This window comes from Symphalangus syndactylus, chromosome 13 (assembly GCF_028878055.3).
Source record: "Symphalangus syndactylus isolate Jambi chromosome 13, NHGRI_mSymSyn1-v2.1_pri, whole genome shotgun sequence".
NCBI classification, from domain to species: Eukaryota; Metazoa; Chordata; class Mammalia; order Primates; family Hylobatidae; genus Symphalangus; species Symphalangus syndactylus.
Window position 1 is genome coordinate 126637849 of NC_072435.2, and position 16688 is coordinate 126654536.

Genomic DNA, 16688 nt, shown 5'->3' on the forward strand with positions numbered 1-16688 from the left:
CCATTGAATCGGGGTGTCTCCCGTTATCTGATGACAATTTTATGATTAAAAGAAACCATGCTGGCTTTGTTCAGTCATGGAGATGGGAAAGGTCTGCGTATTTAGCAATCTGTTGAATTCTTCCAGGTTAAAACTGGGGCTGAGAAAAACCTGCAACTGCCTGTCCCTCGCTTCACCTCCTCCAGCGCGAGGCAGTGAGGGACTGGAGAGCTGATGAAATGGCAGAGATAAAGGTTGTAAATTAGTTTTCCCTGAAGCCGACCAGCCTGAGCAACAGGATAAAGGTCGTTATTACAGACAGCCCCGGGCCTTTGGAGTTCACAGTTTCTCCAGTGCTAGGAGATGGAACTCTCTGGAACCCTTCTCCAGCTCCACCGAGAGGCTCAGGCTATCAGAGGATCTGAGTGGTTGTAGGCTGCAGGCACAAGTTAAAAATAATTACCTAACGTTTTGACAGCACTTTCTGTTTTTCTATCCCACAGAGATTGGAAGTCATTTTCTTATCCTCTTTAGGAAGTATGTCGGATTCAGGATTCTTAATTCCCATTTAAAGTCAGGACAATTGAGATAACTGTATCAGCTAACATTTACTGGGTGTTATGTTATACTTGCTAATAATAATCATAGCCAACATTTACTGAGTGATAATTTTTCTTAATAAAAATAGCATTTATTGAGTGCCACATATTTTCCAAGTACTGCCTGAAGAGCCTTGGATCTGTCCTCTAACTTATTGTCACAGCCCCGAGGAGGAGGAACTATTGACCCCCATTTTGTGGATGAGGAATTTGAAAACAAAGAGAGATCGAGTAATCTGCCTAGGAGCACAGCTGGTGAATGTTGGAGAAAGTATGAGGTGGTAAATATTAAATATTACTTAAATCACATAGCAAATATAGCTGTGACGGCAATTATAGGGTGTGTGTCTCTGTGTGTCCATGTGTATTTGGAGTAGATCGGATACACTTTGGTCTTCGGTAAACTGAGGCACGCCTGGAGAAGGGGCTCTTCTCTATCACATTGAGAACATCCTCGTGGTGCTGGGGTGGGGGATATGTGGTATGGTATAATTGCGCAGCGTACCTTGTAATTAATTCCGTAGCTTTCACTGACGTCTGAAAGGATTAGAGAGAAAAATGTGGTCAATGCTTAATATGGAGGGCACAGTGGGTGTGCTGGTTTTTCATTTCCATCCCTCTATCAACTTCATTCTTTTTTGGGGGCAAACAAGACTCAGATCTAAACAGAGTTTATGGTTTGTTTTGCATTTTGTATTTATTCATATTATGCTGACTTTTTGAAGGTGCTGACCAGAAGGCATCAGTAACACACACACACACACACACACACACACACACACACACACACGTCTGTTTGGTTTGATTCTGAGCCTGAGATCCTGAAAATATTTCAGCCGTTGTTAAGAGGCTGGAGTTAGGACCCAGGAAGGACACAGCAGTGGGGATATAAATAGAGAAGGAGAACAGAGCAAAGTTTGAGGAGAGAGACTTACATCACTCACTCCCCCTCCACCCAGAGAGCGGACGGAGGTGTGAACTTGAGCCAGACCAGAAGGAGCTCGAGAGCGGCCGCAGGACAAGCCTGAGGAGCAGGCGGGCGCTCCAGGGAAAAACCACGCACAAAACCTTCTTCAGAGAAAAGGGAAGCTCCACACCTGACTGAGACAAACGGAGGCTCTTGAAATAAAAAGAAAATACCGCAGGACAAACAGCCTCACGTCCCCGGGTGCAGGTCACGGTCACAGCGGTGACCTGGGATTGCTTTCCCAGGACTGCCAGTCCGGTTTGGGTTTCTCCTCCTTGCATTCCACAGCTGCTCTGGTCATCGCAACGTGTTTATTGATCACTGAAGAATCTCAAGTTTTGAGACAAGGAAGAAACACCCATTAGGTCTCCAAGACAGCTGCGTTTCACAAACTTTAAGGAGACAGAACTTTTTCTCCCCTGGAACCTGTGAAAATGTCCCTTTTCCAAGGAAGTGAAGGTTAAGAGGTCCCGTTCTCACAGACCCTCAGGAATTTCACTTGGCTCCGAGCTTTGACCTCCGAGAGAGCAATGGAAAAGCTGCTGCGGCTGTGCTGCTGGTACTCCTGGCTGCTGCTATTTTATTACAACTTTCAGGTAATGTCCCCGAGTGGCCAGGATGACGATGGGCTGGGTTTCTCCGGAGGCTTTCCCTGAGCGTGTCTCACACTGTGGTCTTTTGTGCGCAGGTGCGTGGCGTCTACTCCAGATCGCAGGACCACCCAGGTAAGAGTGTTTCCTTCTCACTCTGAGCACCGCCCTCCCCCCGCCTAGTGTGGGTATCCCAGGAACGGCCCACTTGTTCATCTCTGAGGCATCAGCCAATGGCCCTTGTTGGGCTCCTCGTCCCCGGCCTCACTGCCGCACCACACACTGTGACCCTGGGCAGCTCCGCTAACCCTCACCGGCTGAGCGGTGGACGGAGAAGTGGTTCTGGGCCCCTTGAGCTGGGTCATATGAAACGCTGTGATTAAGGAAATATGATCTCCTTCACTTGAATGCCTTCTGTCTCTTTCTTTCTCTCTTTCTTCCTTTCTTCCTTTTTTTTTTCTTTTTGAGATGGAGTCTTGCTCTGTTGCCCAGGCTGGAGTGCAGTGGTTCCAACCTCTGCCTCCTGGGTTCAAGCAATTCTCCTGCCTCAGCCTCCTGAGTAGCTGGGATCACAGGTGTGGACCACTACACCCAGCTATTTTTTTTTTTTTTTTAGTAGAGACAGGGTTTCACCATGTTGGCCAGGCTGGTCTCGAACTCCTGATTTCAGGTGATCCGCCCGCTTTGGCCTCCCAGAGTGCTGGGATTACAGATGTGAGCCACCACACCCATCTCATGTCTTCAGGGCAGATTCACTGGCGGGGACTTGGAGCTCTGGCCCATAGCAGGGTCTCGGGACCTCCAGCCTCAGAGTGCTGACCAGCTTAGCCTGGAGCAGCCACGAGTGGGACTCAGGATAGAGGGCCACCCTTGCTCCAGCCCCAGAGCCACATTCCTGTGGCCATTGTGACACCCGACCAGGAAGCATCAGGACGGGGCTTCTCTCGGAGGCACACACCCTTTGCTTTGCTGTTGAGAGTGTGGGCACACGTTCCGGTCAGCCAGGGGCAGGGATGGGAAGACGAGGCTTTCTGGGAGCAGCGGGCAGTCACTGGGCTGTTGCTCCCTGCTGGAAGTTGCAGGAGGTGGGGAGGAGACCCTGCTAGTGCCTGAACCCCCGCTGAGAAGCCTGTTGTGAGCACAGCCTCTGCCCCAGCCCCACCAGAGCTTGGCTGGGCACCCCCCTGAGTGCTATTGTATGGCCCTGCCTGTCTCTGATGGGAAATCAGACTTTTTACAAAAATTATTTTTATTTTTATTTTTTGAGACAAAGTCTCACTCTGTCACCCAGGCTGGAGTTGAGTGGTGAGATCTCAGTCTCGGCTCTCTGCTACCTCTGCCTCCCGGGCTCAAGCGATTCTTGTGCCTCAGCCTCCCAAGCAGCTGGGATTACAGGCCTGCACCACCACCCCTGGCTAATTTTTGTATTTTTAGTAGACACAAGGTTTTGCCATGTTGGCCAGGCTGGTCTCGATCTCCCGACCTCGGGTGATCCAACCACCTCGGCCTCCCGAAGTGTTGGGATTACAGATGTGAGCCACTGCGCCTGGCTGGGAACCAGGCTTTAATGATCAACTACAAATGGACTCAGGCCAGCACTGTGGGCAGATCCCAGAGCGATGCCCTGGCCTGCAGGCAGAGCCCCTTTCCTGGGTGGAGTGCCAGGAGCCTGCTGGGGTCTAGGGCCAGGGGCTGTGCCCTCAGCCTCTGTCTCCTTTCCGGCTGCCCGGCAGCCCCAAGCCAGGATGTTCCAGGCATCTTCGCCTCGCCACCACCTCCATTCACCAACTCGGGGGTGGGGACGCTGCCACCTCTGTTTCGTCCACATGCATAGGGAGCTCCTTTTACAAAGCTGTGGAAGCTGTGAGTTTCCACACATTCCCCTCTCCTCAGCCAAATCGCTGAGTGAAACAAGGGCTCCTGTGGCTTGGGAATGAATAAACATGCCCAGCGCTGTGTTGAAGAGAGGACGTGTCCACCTTGGACACCTTGCTTCTCGTGAATGCAGACCTCCTGGCTTGGGCTGGGCTCCAGTAGGGGAGAGGACTGAGAGGAGGGGAGAGGTAGCTCCTTAAACTGCAGGGCGGTCAGGCAGAGCTGCGCACCTGGCTCCTGCAGCAGGCAGGTGGCTCCCGAGGCCCCAGCATGGCCCTCACTGCTGCTCAGTGTTGGAGAAAAGCTGTGCGGGTTCTCCCCGGACTTCTGCTTATGATACAAAGCCCACATGCATCCTCACACATGCACGTGTCCACATGCCCCCCATGCCAGATGTCTACAGGTGTCAACATATGCCCAAATGCACCAACACAAATCACACACATCCACACATGGTGACACATATGCACACACACACACATACCAGATGTCTACATGTGTCAACATATGGCCACATGTGCCAACACACATCACATGTCCACACACATAACTCACATCCATACACATCAGACGTGTTGACACAGATGCATACACATGCAAAAGCATCCACACATATGCACACATCTGCATGCATCAACATGTGTCTACATGCATCCACACGAGTGTCCACACAATTCATATGTGTAGACACACATGCACACATATACACATCCATGCACACACCCACACCCACATGTGCCAACACATGTCTACATGTGTCAACATACATGTATTTACACATATTCACACATGCCCACACATATCCATGTGTCTACACACATGACCACACACAGTCAGACTACACACATCCACATGCATCCACACACATCCATACATTTCTACACACATGCATACACATGTGCACACCTTCACACAAGTCCGCGTGTCTACACACATCGGCACATGTTCGCACATCTCTACATACATGCACATACATACACACATGCTCACACACGTACACCCCACACACATGTCCACACACACGCATGCACATATCCACACACGTCTTCACATACTCACACGTGTGCACACACATGCACACACATACACCCTCACACATTCACACACATCTGACATCCACACACATGTACATTCATTTACACAGCTCACGTATCCACACACATACACATATGTACACACATGTACACACACATGCACACACACATGCACACATGCACTTGCATTCTTGTATCTAAACTTGAAGGAGCAGTTTGAACTCAGTCTTTGTTCCATATAGAAGCTTTCTTCTTCCAAGTCTGGGTTTAGGGTAGAAATCAATGTTTCCTGATCAAGGCACTGTCTTAGAGAAACGATGGCCACGCTGATGACAGTAGAAAGGGACGGAAGGGCGTGGTGACCCGCAGTCTGTGTCGGAAAGCATGGTGAAGGCGGCCATGCCTCCTGAGCTCTTGAAACTGGAAGGTTTCTCTCCCCTCAGCTTTCCAGTTTCTAGCAGTCCCTCTTTTTCTCCTCATCCTTCCTCGTCCTCCTCTCACTGCAAATTGTTTCTGACCTTTTCCTTTTTTCTCTTCTTTCCTCCTTCCTTCCTTTTTAGAATAATGGTGAAGGTGGACACATTTGCTGAACACTTAGGTGTCCTCCATGAACAAAACATCCTGCTGCCTGCCTGCCTTCCTTCCTTCTCTCCCCTTCCCCCTCACTGTTCCCCTCCTCCCCCTCCTTTCTCCTGCCTTCTCTCTCACTTTGTTTCCTGTCTCATTTTCTTTTTTCCATTTTCCTCTCTCATTTCCTTCTCTCCCTCCCCCTCTCCCTCCATCCTATCCAATCCTTTCTTTTTTTTTTGAGACAGACTCTTACTCTGTCACCCAGGCTGGAATGCAATGGCGTGATCTCAGCTCACTGCAACTTTTGCCCCCTGGGTTCCAGTGATTCTCCTGCCTCAGTCTCCTGCGTAGCTGGGGTTACAGGCGCCCGCCACCAAAGCTGGCTAATTTTTTGTATTTTTGGTAGAGACGGGGTTTCACCATGTTGGCCAGGCTGGTCTCAAACTCCTGACCTCAGGTGATCCACCTGCCTCGGCCTCCCAAAGTGCTGGGATGACAGGTGTGAGCCACACACCCAGCCCCAGTCCTTTCTTTTTGTTTTCTCTTCCCACATCTCAGACTCTGCTCACCTCATTTCCTGCTGAAAAGCCCCATCCCTGGCTGTCTGTGTGAACCAGAATCTAGGGGCCTCCTTCATCTTCCAGCTTCCATCCTTGAGGCTCGCCTGCCCCTGGGGAGCTCTGGTAGAGGAAGCCTGGCCCTGGCATGTCTCCTCAGGAGCGCTCATGACGGGCACGGGCGCCACAAACACACCAATAGAAACAACCTGTTTCCATCGCAAGAGAACAGCTCCTTAACGTGTAGCATTTCATTCTAAAGAGTGCTAAACAGCTATGAAAACTGGCCAGTTTGTCTGCACGTTGGGCCTTTCAATGATTTTACATCATCCTCGCAAGAGCCCTGCGATGGTGCCATGCCCTCGCATTGCAGGTGGGGAAGCGTGTCTTTCAGACAGATCAAGCGATTTGCTCAAGGTCACAGGGCTCAGAAGACATAGTATTAAGCCCAAGAAGCTCACAGCGTGAGGGGAATTAGGGGAGACAGATACAGACAGAGATTCTTGGAAAACAGCAGCCAAGTGGTCAGTACCGGAACATAGGTTCGCTCAGGTGCTAGGGGAGCCTTAAGGAGGAGTCTCCAGTGCAGGGCGAGAGCCTACTGTCCACCACAACCACACCCAACTGTGTTATTTTGTTAAAGGTTCTCACAACTATTAAGCATTTCTTGTTTTCTCATTCTGGCACTCAGCACTGTGCCTTATGCACAGGAGGCACGCAATAAATATTTGTTGGGCTGGCGCAGTGGCTCATGCCTGGAATCCCAGCACTTTGGGAGGCTGAGCCAGGAGGATCACTTGAGCCCAGGAATTCAAGAGCAGCCTGGGCAACATAGTGAGACCCTACCTTTATAAAAAATAAACATTTAGCCCAGCGTGGTGGTGCATGCCTCTAATCCCAGCTACTTGGGAGGCTGAGGTGGGAGGATCACTTGAGTCCAGAAGTTTGAGGCTGCAGTGAACTGTGATCACACCACTGCACTCCAGCCTTGGTGACAGAGTGAGACCCTTTCTCAAAAAATATCTATATATTTATTGACTTGTCTATGCATAGTCACTGAAGATTTGCTAGTCGTCTGGTAGACCGCGTCAATAAAGCTAGCCAACCAGCATGCATTCGGCTCACGGGTGGCTGTTTTGGCGTGTATTACCTGGTTTGCCTGTCTACACTGGCAGAGGTAGCCAGATATTTGCCAGATCTTTATGTCTACCATGTAGAGAGGTGTTTCGTTTTGTAAGTAATTGCCAAACAACTTGAAATCATTTTAAGCCATTGCATACTCTGCTTATCTGTGACCGTAGATTGTCATTCTGGAGGCATTCTAGAATGTCGTAGCTGAGGGACTGTCAGGACTTTTAAGCCACCTTCTCACTTTACAGGGAAGCCAGGAGGCAGGTTTGGAGAGGGAAACCCAGGGTCGGCAGAGTCCAGGCCCCTCCCCACATCTGGAAGCTTTTCCAGGGCCCCAGGCTGCCCGATTTCTTGCCTCTGCTCCCCAGGGACACCCTTATGAAGCTGTGATGGTTGATTAATCTGAATCCATCAGTGGCACTGGCCAATGAATTGCAGGCCATTCTTAAAAGGTTTATAAGCATGCCCTTTTATAGATGACATTTGTAATGAGGAAAAGGGAACTTAAAACAAACCCGAAGCATGTCATTACCCGGCAGTTTCCTGGTCCCGGGGCACACGGCACAGCTGGCTCCAGCCGTTTCCAGAAGTTTGGGGCGGCTCACTTCACCCGCTCTATTTAGGGGTCTGGGAGCCAAGCAGATAATTACAGTAATTATCATTCCTTACATCTCCATCATGCCTTAGAGTTTCTAAAGAACTGTCAGAACCGCCAGGCCATGGCAGAAACTGGATTCTTCGTCTTCGTAGTATTTATCATAGAATTTTAAAAAAACAATGTTTATATCTGATTGAAGAAATGGAAATTTGGCAAATAGAGATTTTCTAAATACTAGAATTATACAGATAATTACATTCTATGTTTATTCATGTATTTATTTTTGCATTTTATCATTCATTCTACCTGTATAGTTAGTTTTTAAATTACTAATATTAAAAATTTGGGAGATTTCAAATGCAAAAATCTGTCTCTCTCTCTCTCTCTCTCTCACACACACACACACACACACACACACACACACCTCCCGGGCCCCTTGTCTTAGACATGGAGGATACAGCGTAAATAGAACATTCAAGGAACAGAGTCTGATATAGGAGACAACACACAAATATACCAACAAAAAATCCCAAACAATAGTAAATGCCGTGAAAAAAACAAATAAGGACCTGAAAGAAAGAGTGGATGGTGGTGGCGACGAAGGGGTGGCATGAGGGGAGGGGTCCTGTGAACTGAGACCTGAATCAGGATCAGCTACACAAAACGTGAGGAACAGCATTCCAGGCAGTGGGAACAGCAGGCAAAGTTGTGCAGGAAAAATGAGCTCCATGCGTTGGAGGCCAAGGAGGATGGAGCCACGAAGGCCAGCCCGACCATCGGCAGGGGCCGGCGTTCCTCTGTGTGGTATAGATTCCAGCTGGACCAAGTCAGTGCAACACTGAAGATTATTTCCCTACAGGAAACCAAGGGATAAAGGTTTCCCTGGACTCACACAAGGAACAAGTAACAGGGAAGGGAGAAGAATAGGGAAATCTGGAAGAAAAATGGAAAAGGAAAAATTAAAGGTTTTATTAACTTGTTTTGAGTATTAATACTCTGTCTTTCATCTCTCTCATGTCTCTCTCTGACACACACACACACACACACACACCAAACTTAAAGCACTACAAATGGATGATAAATTAATTCTGAAGAACTGTGGTGATGTGGGCTGAAAATACCCCTTTCTCTCTCTGCCCTTTCCTCTCTCTCTCTTGTTCTTTCTCTTCCTCCCCACCCCCCCATTTTCTCTCTGGCTCTGTCCCCTGCTATTTGTTTTGCAGGCTGGGGTTGTTTTGGAGTCCTCAAATGGGCCATGGTTTTGCTTGGCTGGCCGACCTGCCTAAGAAGACGTTTAGTCTTTAGAAGAGTTTGGTGAAAATCGAGGTGGTTGCAGAGCTAGGTGGTCTCATGCCACCTTCTCGATGGGAAAAGTGCCACAGAGTGCCTTCTTCCCGAAAGAATGAGACTTTCTTGCTCTGATGAAACTTGTAAGACTATGAGTTATTTTACTCCTCGAGTTGGAGAAGGAACCTGTGGGCTGAATTCAGCCCATCCCATCAGCACCACACAATGTTTTATTTTTAAAAAATGGCTAACATTAAAATTTTGATAGATTTTGCTTTAAAAAAATCTGGATTTCTGACTCTGCTTTAAAAAATGAAGACCTGACAATCCTGGGCAAAGCTTCCTGCAGAGCCGCAATGCTTCGGCATCAGGAGGCGCTGCTTAATTTAGACAGGGCACAGTTTTCCGCGTCGCCACAGCCTCTCCTGCCCTATGACTCCGGGGGTACCAGCTGATGGTTTCCAGCACCTGCTCTGATGAGTCTGGCCCGTGCCTTCCAGCTTGTTAACCACCTTGGATGCCATCCCTGGACTCTGTCCAGTCACTTCTCAGGACTCGCCGGCCCCTGCCGGTGTCACGGCTTGCAGCCCCTTCATTGCTTGTTTCCAGTCAGTGTTGCTAGTTGCAAAACATCTGTGGCAACTGAGGTGTTTTACACTTGTCTGAAGTGCAGTGGTGTGGAGAGAAGGCAGTGTTCTGGCCTCAACCCCGCTCTTCTCATCACTGGCCACCTATGAACCCTGGCTGGCTTTGGGGTGAACGAGACACCATCACTTTACTCTGTCAGCCTTTCTGCCAGGACTGATTGTGGCCATTTTTAAATGGAAAGAATAGGAAGGGCTTTATCGTCCACAGGGTTTATTTTATAAAGATGAAGATTCTGAAGACACATCTGTTCTTTGTATAACAGATGTTATTTCCTTTTACAATTTTTTTTCCCAGATGACTTGAATAACAAGTCAATGAGGTTTTGTCCTCTTCAAAATGAATATCCTAGATATTAGGGAAAAAAAAAAGCACAGTAGGAATGAAAATGAATATTTTTGATTTTTGCATTTCAGATTTTTCATATTGCATTACAATAGCAGAACTATCCCCACTGGAAATCAACTGAAGTCAGGCATTACTTTCTAACATGCTACTTTATTTAGATAGGGCTATTTTATTTAGAGAGTAACAAGACACTTAAGTTATTGTTTAGATACTTCTCTTTAGCTCATATTACAGAGTTAACTTTGTTCTTGGCTTGCATTTTGAACTTGTGTACATGAAACTGGAGGGACAGATGCAAATTGAAAAGTGGAACCAAGGAACGGGACACGTGTGGATGTTTGGCACCCTGTGGACAAAAATTCAGATATTAGATGGGGTGCATCAGTTCTTATCTGAAAATGATGGTATGCTCATAACTACCTATGGCACTTCAATTGTGAAAGCAAGCCTTAAAATATTTCTAAAGGAATACAGATTGAAAAATTCAAATAGAGGCCGGGTGCAGTGGCTCACGCCTGTAATCCCAGCACTTTGGGAGGCCAAGGTGGGTGGATCACGAGGTCAGGAAATCGTGATCATCCTGGCTAACATGGTGAAACCACGTCTCTACTACAAATACAAAAAAATTAGCCGGGCGTGGTGGCAGGTGCCTGTAGTCCCAGCTACTCGGGAGGCTGAGGCAGGAGAATGGAGTGACCCTAGGAAGCGGAGCTTGCAGTGAACCGAGATGGCGCCACTGCACTCCAGCCTGGGCAACAGAGCGAGACTCCATCTCAAAGAAAAAAAAAAAGAAAAAAAGAAAAATTCAAATAGAACAGAAAGATAATGCAATGTAAATCTTCTTACACCTGCACTCAGTTTTTTTATTTCTTCACTCCCAAAACAGCAGTACTGGTTTCTGCGGTATCTCTCCAGACATCTCTCTCTCTCTTCTTCTCTCTCCTCTTCTCTTCTCCACCCCTGCCCTGAACCAACTATATTTTACACAAATAGCTCATAGTATACACATTTTTGTCACCTTAATTTTTAAAAACTAGACAATATCAGTGAAAGAATATGCCATCTCAGTGCATTTATGAACCTTAGTATTCGTCCCAGCTGTATTCCAGTCCAGAGTGTAGATGTGGTATATTTATTTAGCCAGCGCTCTGTAGATGAGCATTTAGGCTGTTCTCAGGTTTCTGATACTATTAAAAAATTCTGCAACAAGCAAGCCTTGCATAGAGGTCTTTGATCATATATATGAGTGTATCTCTAGAATAAATTCCTAGGGGTGGAATTACTAGATCAAAAGGAATGTACACTTTTTTTTTTTTTTTTTTTTTTGAGATGGAGTCTCGCTGTGTCGCCCAGGCTGGAGTGCAGTGGCGCGATCTCGGCTCACTGCAAGCTCCGCCTCCTGGGTTCATGCCATTCTCCTGCCTCAGCCTCTGCGAGTAGCTGGGACTACAGGCACCCGCCACCACGCCCGGCTAATTTTTTTGTATTTTTAGTAGTGACGGGGTTTCACCGTGGTCTCGATCTCCTGCCTCGTGATCCACCCGCCTCGGCCTCCCAAAGTGCTGGGATTACAAGCGTGAGCCACCGCGCCCGGCCTGGAATGTACACTTAAAATTGGGATAGATATTGCCAAATTACCCTTCAGAAGGGGTGTACTGATTTGAACTCCCATCAGAAATGTGGTGGAAGTTGCCAGCTTAGTATAGCTAACTTTTTGCTTGCCAGTCTGATGGGTGAACTCTAATAGGCTCATTGTTGTTTAATATACTTTTTAAACTTATGAGCAAGGTTGGGCATCATTTGATATATTTATACATAATTTTTATTTCTTTTTCATTAACTATTTGATTATCTCCTTTGCCTCAATATTCGGTTGGTTCTTTTTAATAGTAGGAGTTTTACTAATATAATACGTTTAATACCTCTAAAAAGAAATCAGTACCTTTTTCTGTAATATGTATTATATAAATAACACTCCTCGGTTTGATTTTGGTCGATTTTTTTTTCTGCACAGAAATCTTAAAAAGGTATGTTGTCAAATGTATAGCCTGTTTTCTGCAGAAGCTTTTGTGTTTTGTTTTATTTTATTACATGTAAATTTTGATCTATCTGGAAATTGTTCTGTTATAAAGAGTGAGGTTGGGATCTTAATTTTTTCCAGGTGGTGAACTGCTTCCAATGTCTTTGTTGAATAATATTTCTCCTCTAATTTAAAAGACCAGCTTTGGGGCCAGGCGCGGTGGCTCACGCCTGTAATCCCAGCATTTTGGGAGGCTGAGGCAGGTGGATCACCTGAGGTCAGGAGTTCGAGACCAGCCTGGCCAACATGGTGAAACCCCGTCTTTACTAAAAATACAAAAATTAGCTGGGCATGGTGGTGGGTGCCTGTAATCCCAGCTACTCGGGAGGCTGAGGCAGGAGAATCGCTTGAACCCAGGAGGTGGAGGTTGCAGTGAGCTGAGATCGCGCCATTGCACTCCAGCCTGGGCGACAACAGCAAAATTCTATCTCAAAAAATAAATAAGTAAATAAAAAATAAAAGACCCCCTTTATCACAAACTAAATTTCTGTATGTACTTAGGGATCTTTGTGGATTTTTCTCCCGCTGAACTGTCTATCCGCGTGTAGCAATCAGCCATCTTTATTGTAGTTTTATGCTGTGCCTTATTGAGTGTGAATCTCCTCTCTTTATCCTCTTCTGTTTCTTCTCCAGATTTTCTTGCTTATTTTTTATAAAAACTCCAAAATCAGACATCTCCCCCACAAAATTCTCTCAGCATTTTTACAACAAATTTCCTAATACTCATAGATTAAAGTATAGTTTATGACATTGAGTAGGGTTTTCCAAGAATAGGTTGAATCCTTCATGCATTCAAGGGTTCTTTCACGTCCCTCAGAATTATTATTTTTGGCTTTCTTCATGAAAATCTTGTACAATTCTTGTTCTTGTGTTCATAAATATTTTCTTTTTGTTGGCTGCACTTAGGAGAACTCTTTTTCTTTTTTTGTAGCATTATTGTTGGAATACAGAAAAGCAATTGACATTTGTATATTAAATTTGTACAAGCCTCCTTGCTAAATTCTTTTATTGTTTGTAATAGTGTTTCACTTACGAAATTCTTTTCTTATTTGTAATCGTTTTCCACTTTGGTTATCAGGCATATATCATTTGAAAATAATGATCTTATTATCTCCTCTTTAAAAAGTTTTCTTTTTTTTTAAACAAGGACTAACATAAAGAGTATTAGTCTGTCCTTTTCTATGATCTAGAAGTCACTTGGGGCAGTTGATTATTGTTTAGTCATCGGACCCATTATTTCCACTTCTGGGAATGAATCCCACAGGATTAATCCCAGAGAAGACTAAAATTGTATGCATAAAGCCACTCATGTGAGCGCCACCTGTACGAATAAGGATGGAAGCTATTGAGTGTTCATTAGCAGAAGAATGGTTAAACCTGTTATGGGGCAGCCACTCAAGAGACTGTTACCCAAACTCAATTATGAGGGCTAGATAGAAACAAAGAAATAATTCATATAGCATTCAATGAGAAGAGCAGAATAGCAAATAACATACCTGCATAAAGTTATGTTTACTCAAAGTACAAGGATCATGAGGAAATTTTGAACTGAGTAATGCTTAGTGTGGAGGAAGCATAGAGGGAAAATGGAATGACCAGGATTAAATTGAGAAAGACTTACTCTGTGAGTATTGCATCTACAATGAGCTGGCAGTGAGATTTTGTGCAAGACTTTCATTTCCTGTCTTCACAAATAGGCTAAGAATTCAATTCTCTTACAGATTATTGTGAGCATGAAATGAGGAAGTGCTTGTTAGGGACCTCAGTGTCTGGCATACCATTCATGTTAGTTTTCTCCTCTTTTAAAATGATTTTACCCTTATTTTTTTCTATAGTGTGATTGCATTAGATATTAACTCTAAAACAATGGTAATAACAGTGGGATATGGAACATTCTTATCTTTTCCTGACATGAATGGGCAAGCTTCTAGTATGTCACCAGTAAATGCAGTGGCTTCTGTTTTCGTGCAACAAGAGGCATCTATTCCTATTTACCCTGTTTTGTCCAGTTAAGGAACTATTTACCAACTTCTAATTTAAGAGTTTCCTTTTCTAACCAAGAGTGTGTGTTGAATTTTATTAAATAAGTTTTCAGTATCTCCCATAGCCATGTGATCCTTTTACTCTTCCCCCATAATGTGTATGCTAAGCGGTTCTTACCCTTTAGTTCTTTCCCCCCTAATGATGATTTAAAACTTTTATTCTTTTTTCCCCAAGGATTTCAGGTGTTGGCGTCTGCTTCCCATTACTGGCCGCTGGAGAATGTGGATGGGATCCATGAACTTCAGGATACAACTGGAGGTAGAGACAAGGGTGCTGAGAGTGGCTGTGGGCCCGGGAATCCCAGGGCCATCAGGGGAGCAGATGTGGACAGAATCTGCTTTGAAGCCAGGGTGATAGAGATGAACAAATACTTGTGTAACTTCCCATAATAGTTATTTCAAAGCTTTTTTTTTTTTGTAGAGATGGGGTCTCGCTATGTTGCCAGGCTGGTCTCAAGCTCCTGGCCTCAGCAATCCTCCGGCCTTGGCCTCCCAAAGTGCTGGAATTACAGGCGTGAGCCACTGTGCCAGGCCACAAAGTATTTTACTAGAATTGCTATAGAGAGAGCTATTATATATTGAATGGGAGAATTTCTGATTCAAAATATGATTAAAATGTGCATTTTCCCCAACAATCTTGAAACAGAAGCTGGCCTGAGGATGCCTCGATGTGCAAGTCAGGAGTCTGTTTTCTAGGTTGAATGGACTGGCGTCATCTGCACGCTGGCCACAGCAGGGGCCTATTTGAAGCAGATGTCAAAGGTCATGCCAACTAAGACCAACTCACATGTTTGAAGGGCCCCTGTTTCATTCAGCAAATGCATCCCCATCTACCAATCAGCTTCTCCACACATCAGCTCCATTTGAAAAGATTAAGCATCGCCTAAGACGTTTCCAATGAGACCCAATTCCAAATAGTCTCTGTTTGAGTTAATTCAGACATTTGCTGGTAGGAGAAACCTCACATCTTCCTGGGTATTTTTTTTTCCTTTCTAATAAGGACTTTTTAAAAACCCTAAGTTTTGTATGACTTACGATGGTTTTCCATTTTTATTTACTGATTGCTCTTGATCATGTCAGATGGCTGACATGGGCGGCGAGGGTTTACTGTACAGCAATCCTAGCACGTGCTTCGGTCGTCCCTGTTCTGGTTCCGTGGGAGGCGTTTTAGTTTTAAAACTATGTATTGCCGGTGACTGTGATTTCCACATTGACACACTGGCATTTTCCTCACTCCTGTGATTTAATATGTTGCTGGACATCACCACTGAAGCTTCTGAAATGTTTCCTTGAAATTTGCAAACTGAGAACCATCAGTGCTGCCTCTGTTGCTGGTGTTCTCAGAGCGGGGCGCAGTTGAGGAGCACGCACTCCGTGAAGGGCACCTGCGTGGGTGCCACGCACTCCCTGCCCAGCATCGCTCTCATCCGCCTGCCTGTAGGGCAGCAATATGGCCACATTTGGAAACCACCCTAGAGCCAGATGTCTTTTCCAAAGGGTCGGCCTGGCAGGGCTGAGAAAGCCCTTGTGCAAGTTTGTTTCACGACTGGCTCGGGTTCAAACAAACCACGTTCCTTTGTTGGCATCTAGTTTTCTTTTTTCAAGGCCTTTATTTTAAAGCCGTGGAAATGGGGTCATTTCATCAGGTGGAAATGCCTTCTTGAAACAGCTCACTGTTCCAGGACCCAGCAACGAAAATGCTAGGAGTTTTTCCAAACAAGAGCTTGAATACCTATCAGTGTCTTTCTTTCCTCACCCCTATACCTGAACTCATTGTGGTGGCTTAAATCAGTAACTCTTGGTGCTCTGAAACCTTTACCTATGAAAAATTCTTCTCCTAAGGTGATAGAATTACACAGATACAGTTACACACTGTGGCTGAATTTTGTTCCCTGAATGTATTGACCTCCAGTAAAGCACTAATATATCCCTGTTTGTCCTGGAACACTGCAATGTGGAAGGTTTCTCTGCACTTCCCTACTGGATGCCTTCTCTAGGTTGTAATGCTATGCTGGCATATTTCAATTTGATTACAGGCTTCTTAAGGGAGAAAAGAAAAGAACAGACCCCATGAGCACATTTTGCTGCTGGGGACAGGCGAATGGCTTTGGCAAGCCTTTTGAGGATGTGCAGCTTTGTCGTTTGTTGCCGAACTCTCCGTCGTTTTGTCCATTTGTCATCATCTCACACAGTCGTTTTCATGCAGAGTGTCTGTCTCATCAGTCCTGTGACATCATAACCATTCATCTTTTTGTTGAGCCTGTGTTATAAGTGGCCAAGTTCAATTTCGTATCTCTCAACTAAGTATCCGCATAGGTGTTGGAGCCAGGAAATTAGAACTATCGCTTGCAGCCAAATTCAGCAGCCATCACGCCCTGGCGTGGGA

The 16688-nt window shown here is 45.8% G+C and overlaps 1 protein-coding gene across 2 annotated transcripts in view; it reads left to right on the plus strand.

Moving 5' to 3' along the window:
* The first annotated feature begins 1516 nt into the window (after positions 1-1516).
* ADGRD1 (adhesion G protein-coupled receptor D1) overlaps positions 1517-16688 on the plus strand; it is a 180197-nt gene continuing 165025 nt past the window's right edge. For both annotated transcript variants that reach the window (XM_055237915.2, XM_055237917.2), the window contains exons 1-3: positions 1517-2141; positions 2234-2270; positions 14478-14561. In XM_055237915.2, the coding sequence (XP_055093890.1) occupies positions 2076-2141; positions 2234-2270; positions 14478-14561 (187 nt within the window). In that variant the 5' untranslated portion in view covers positions 1517-2075. The remainder of the gene's footprint in view (positions 2142-2233; positions 2271-14477; positions 14562-16688) is intronic.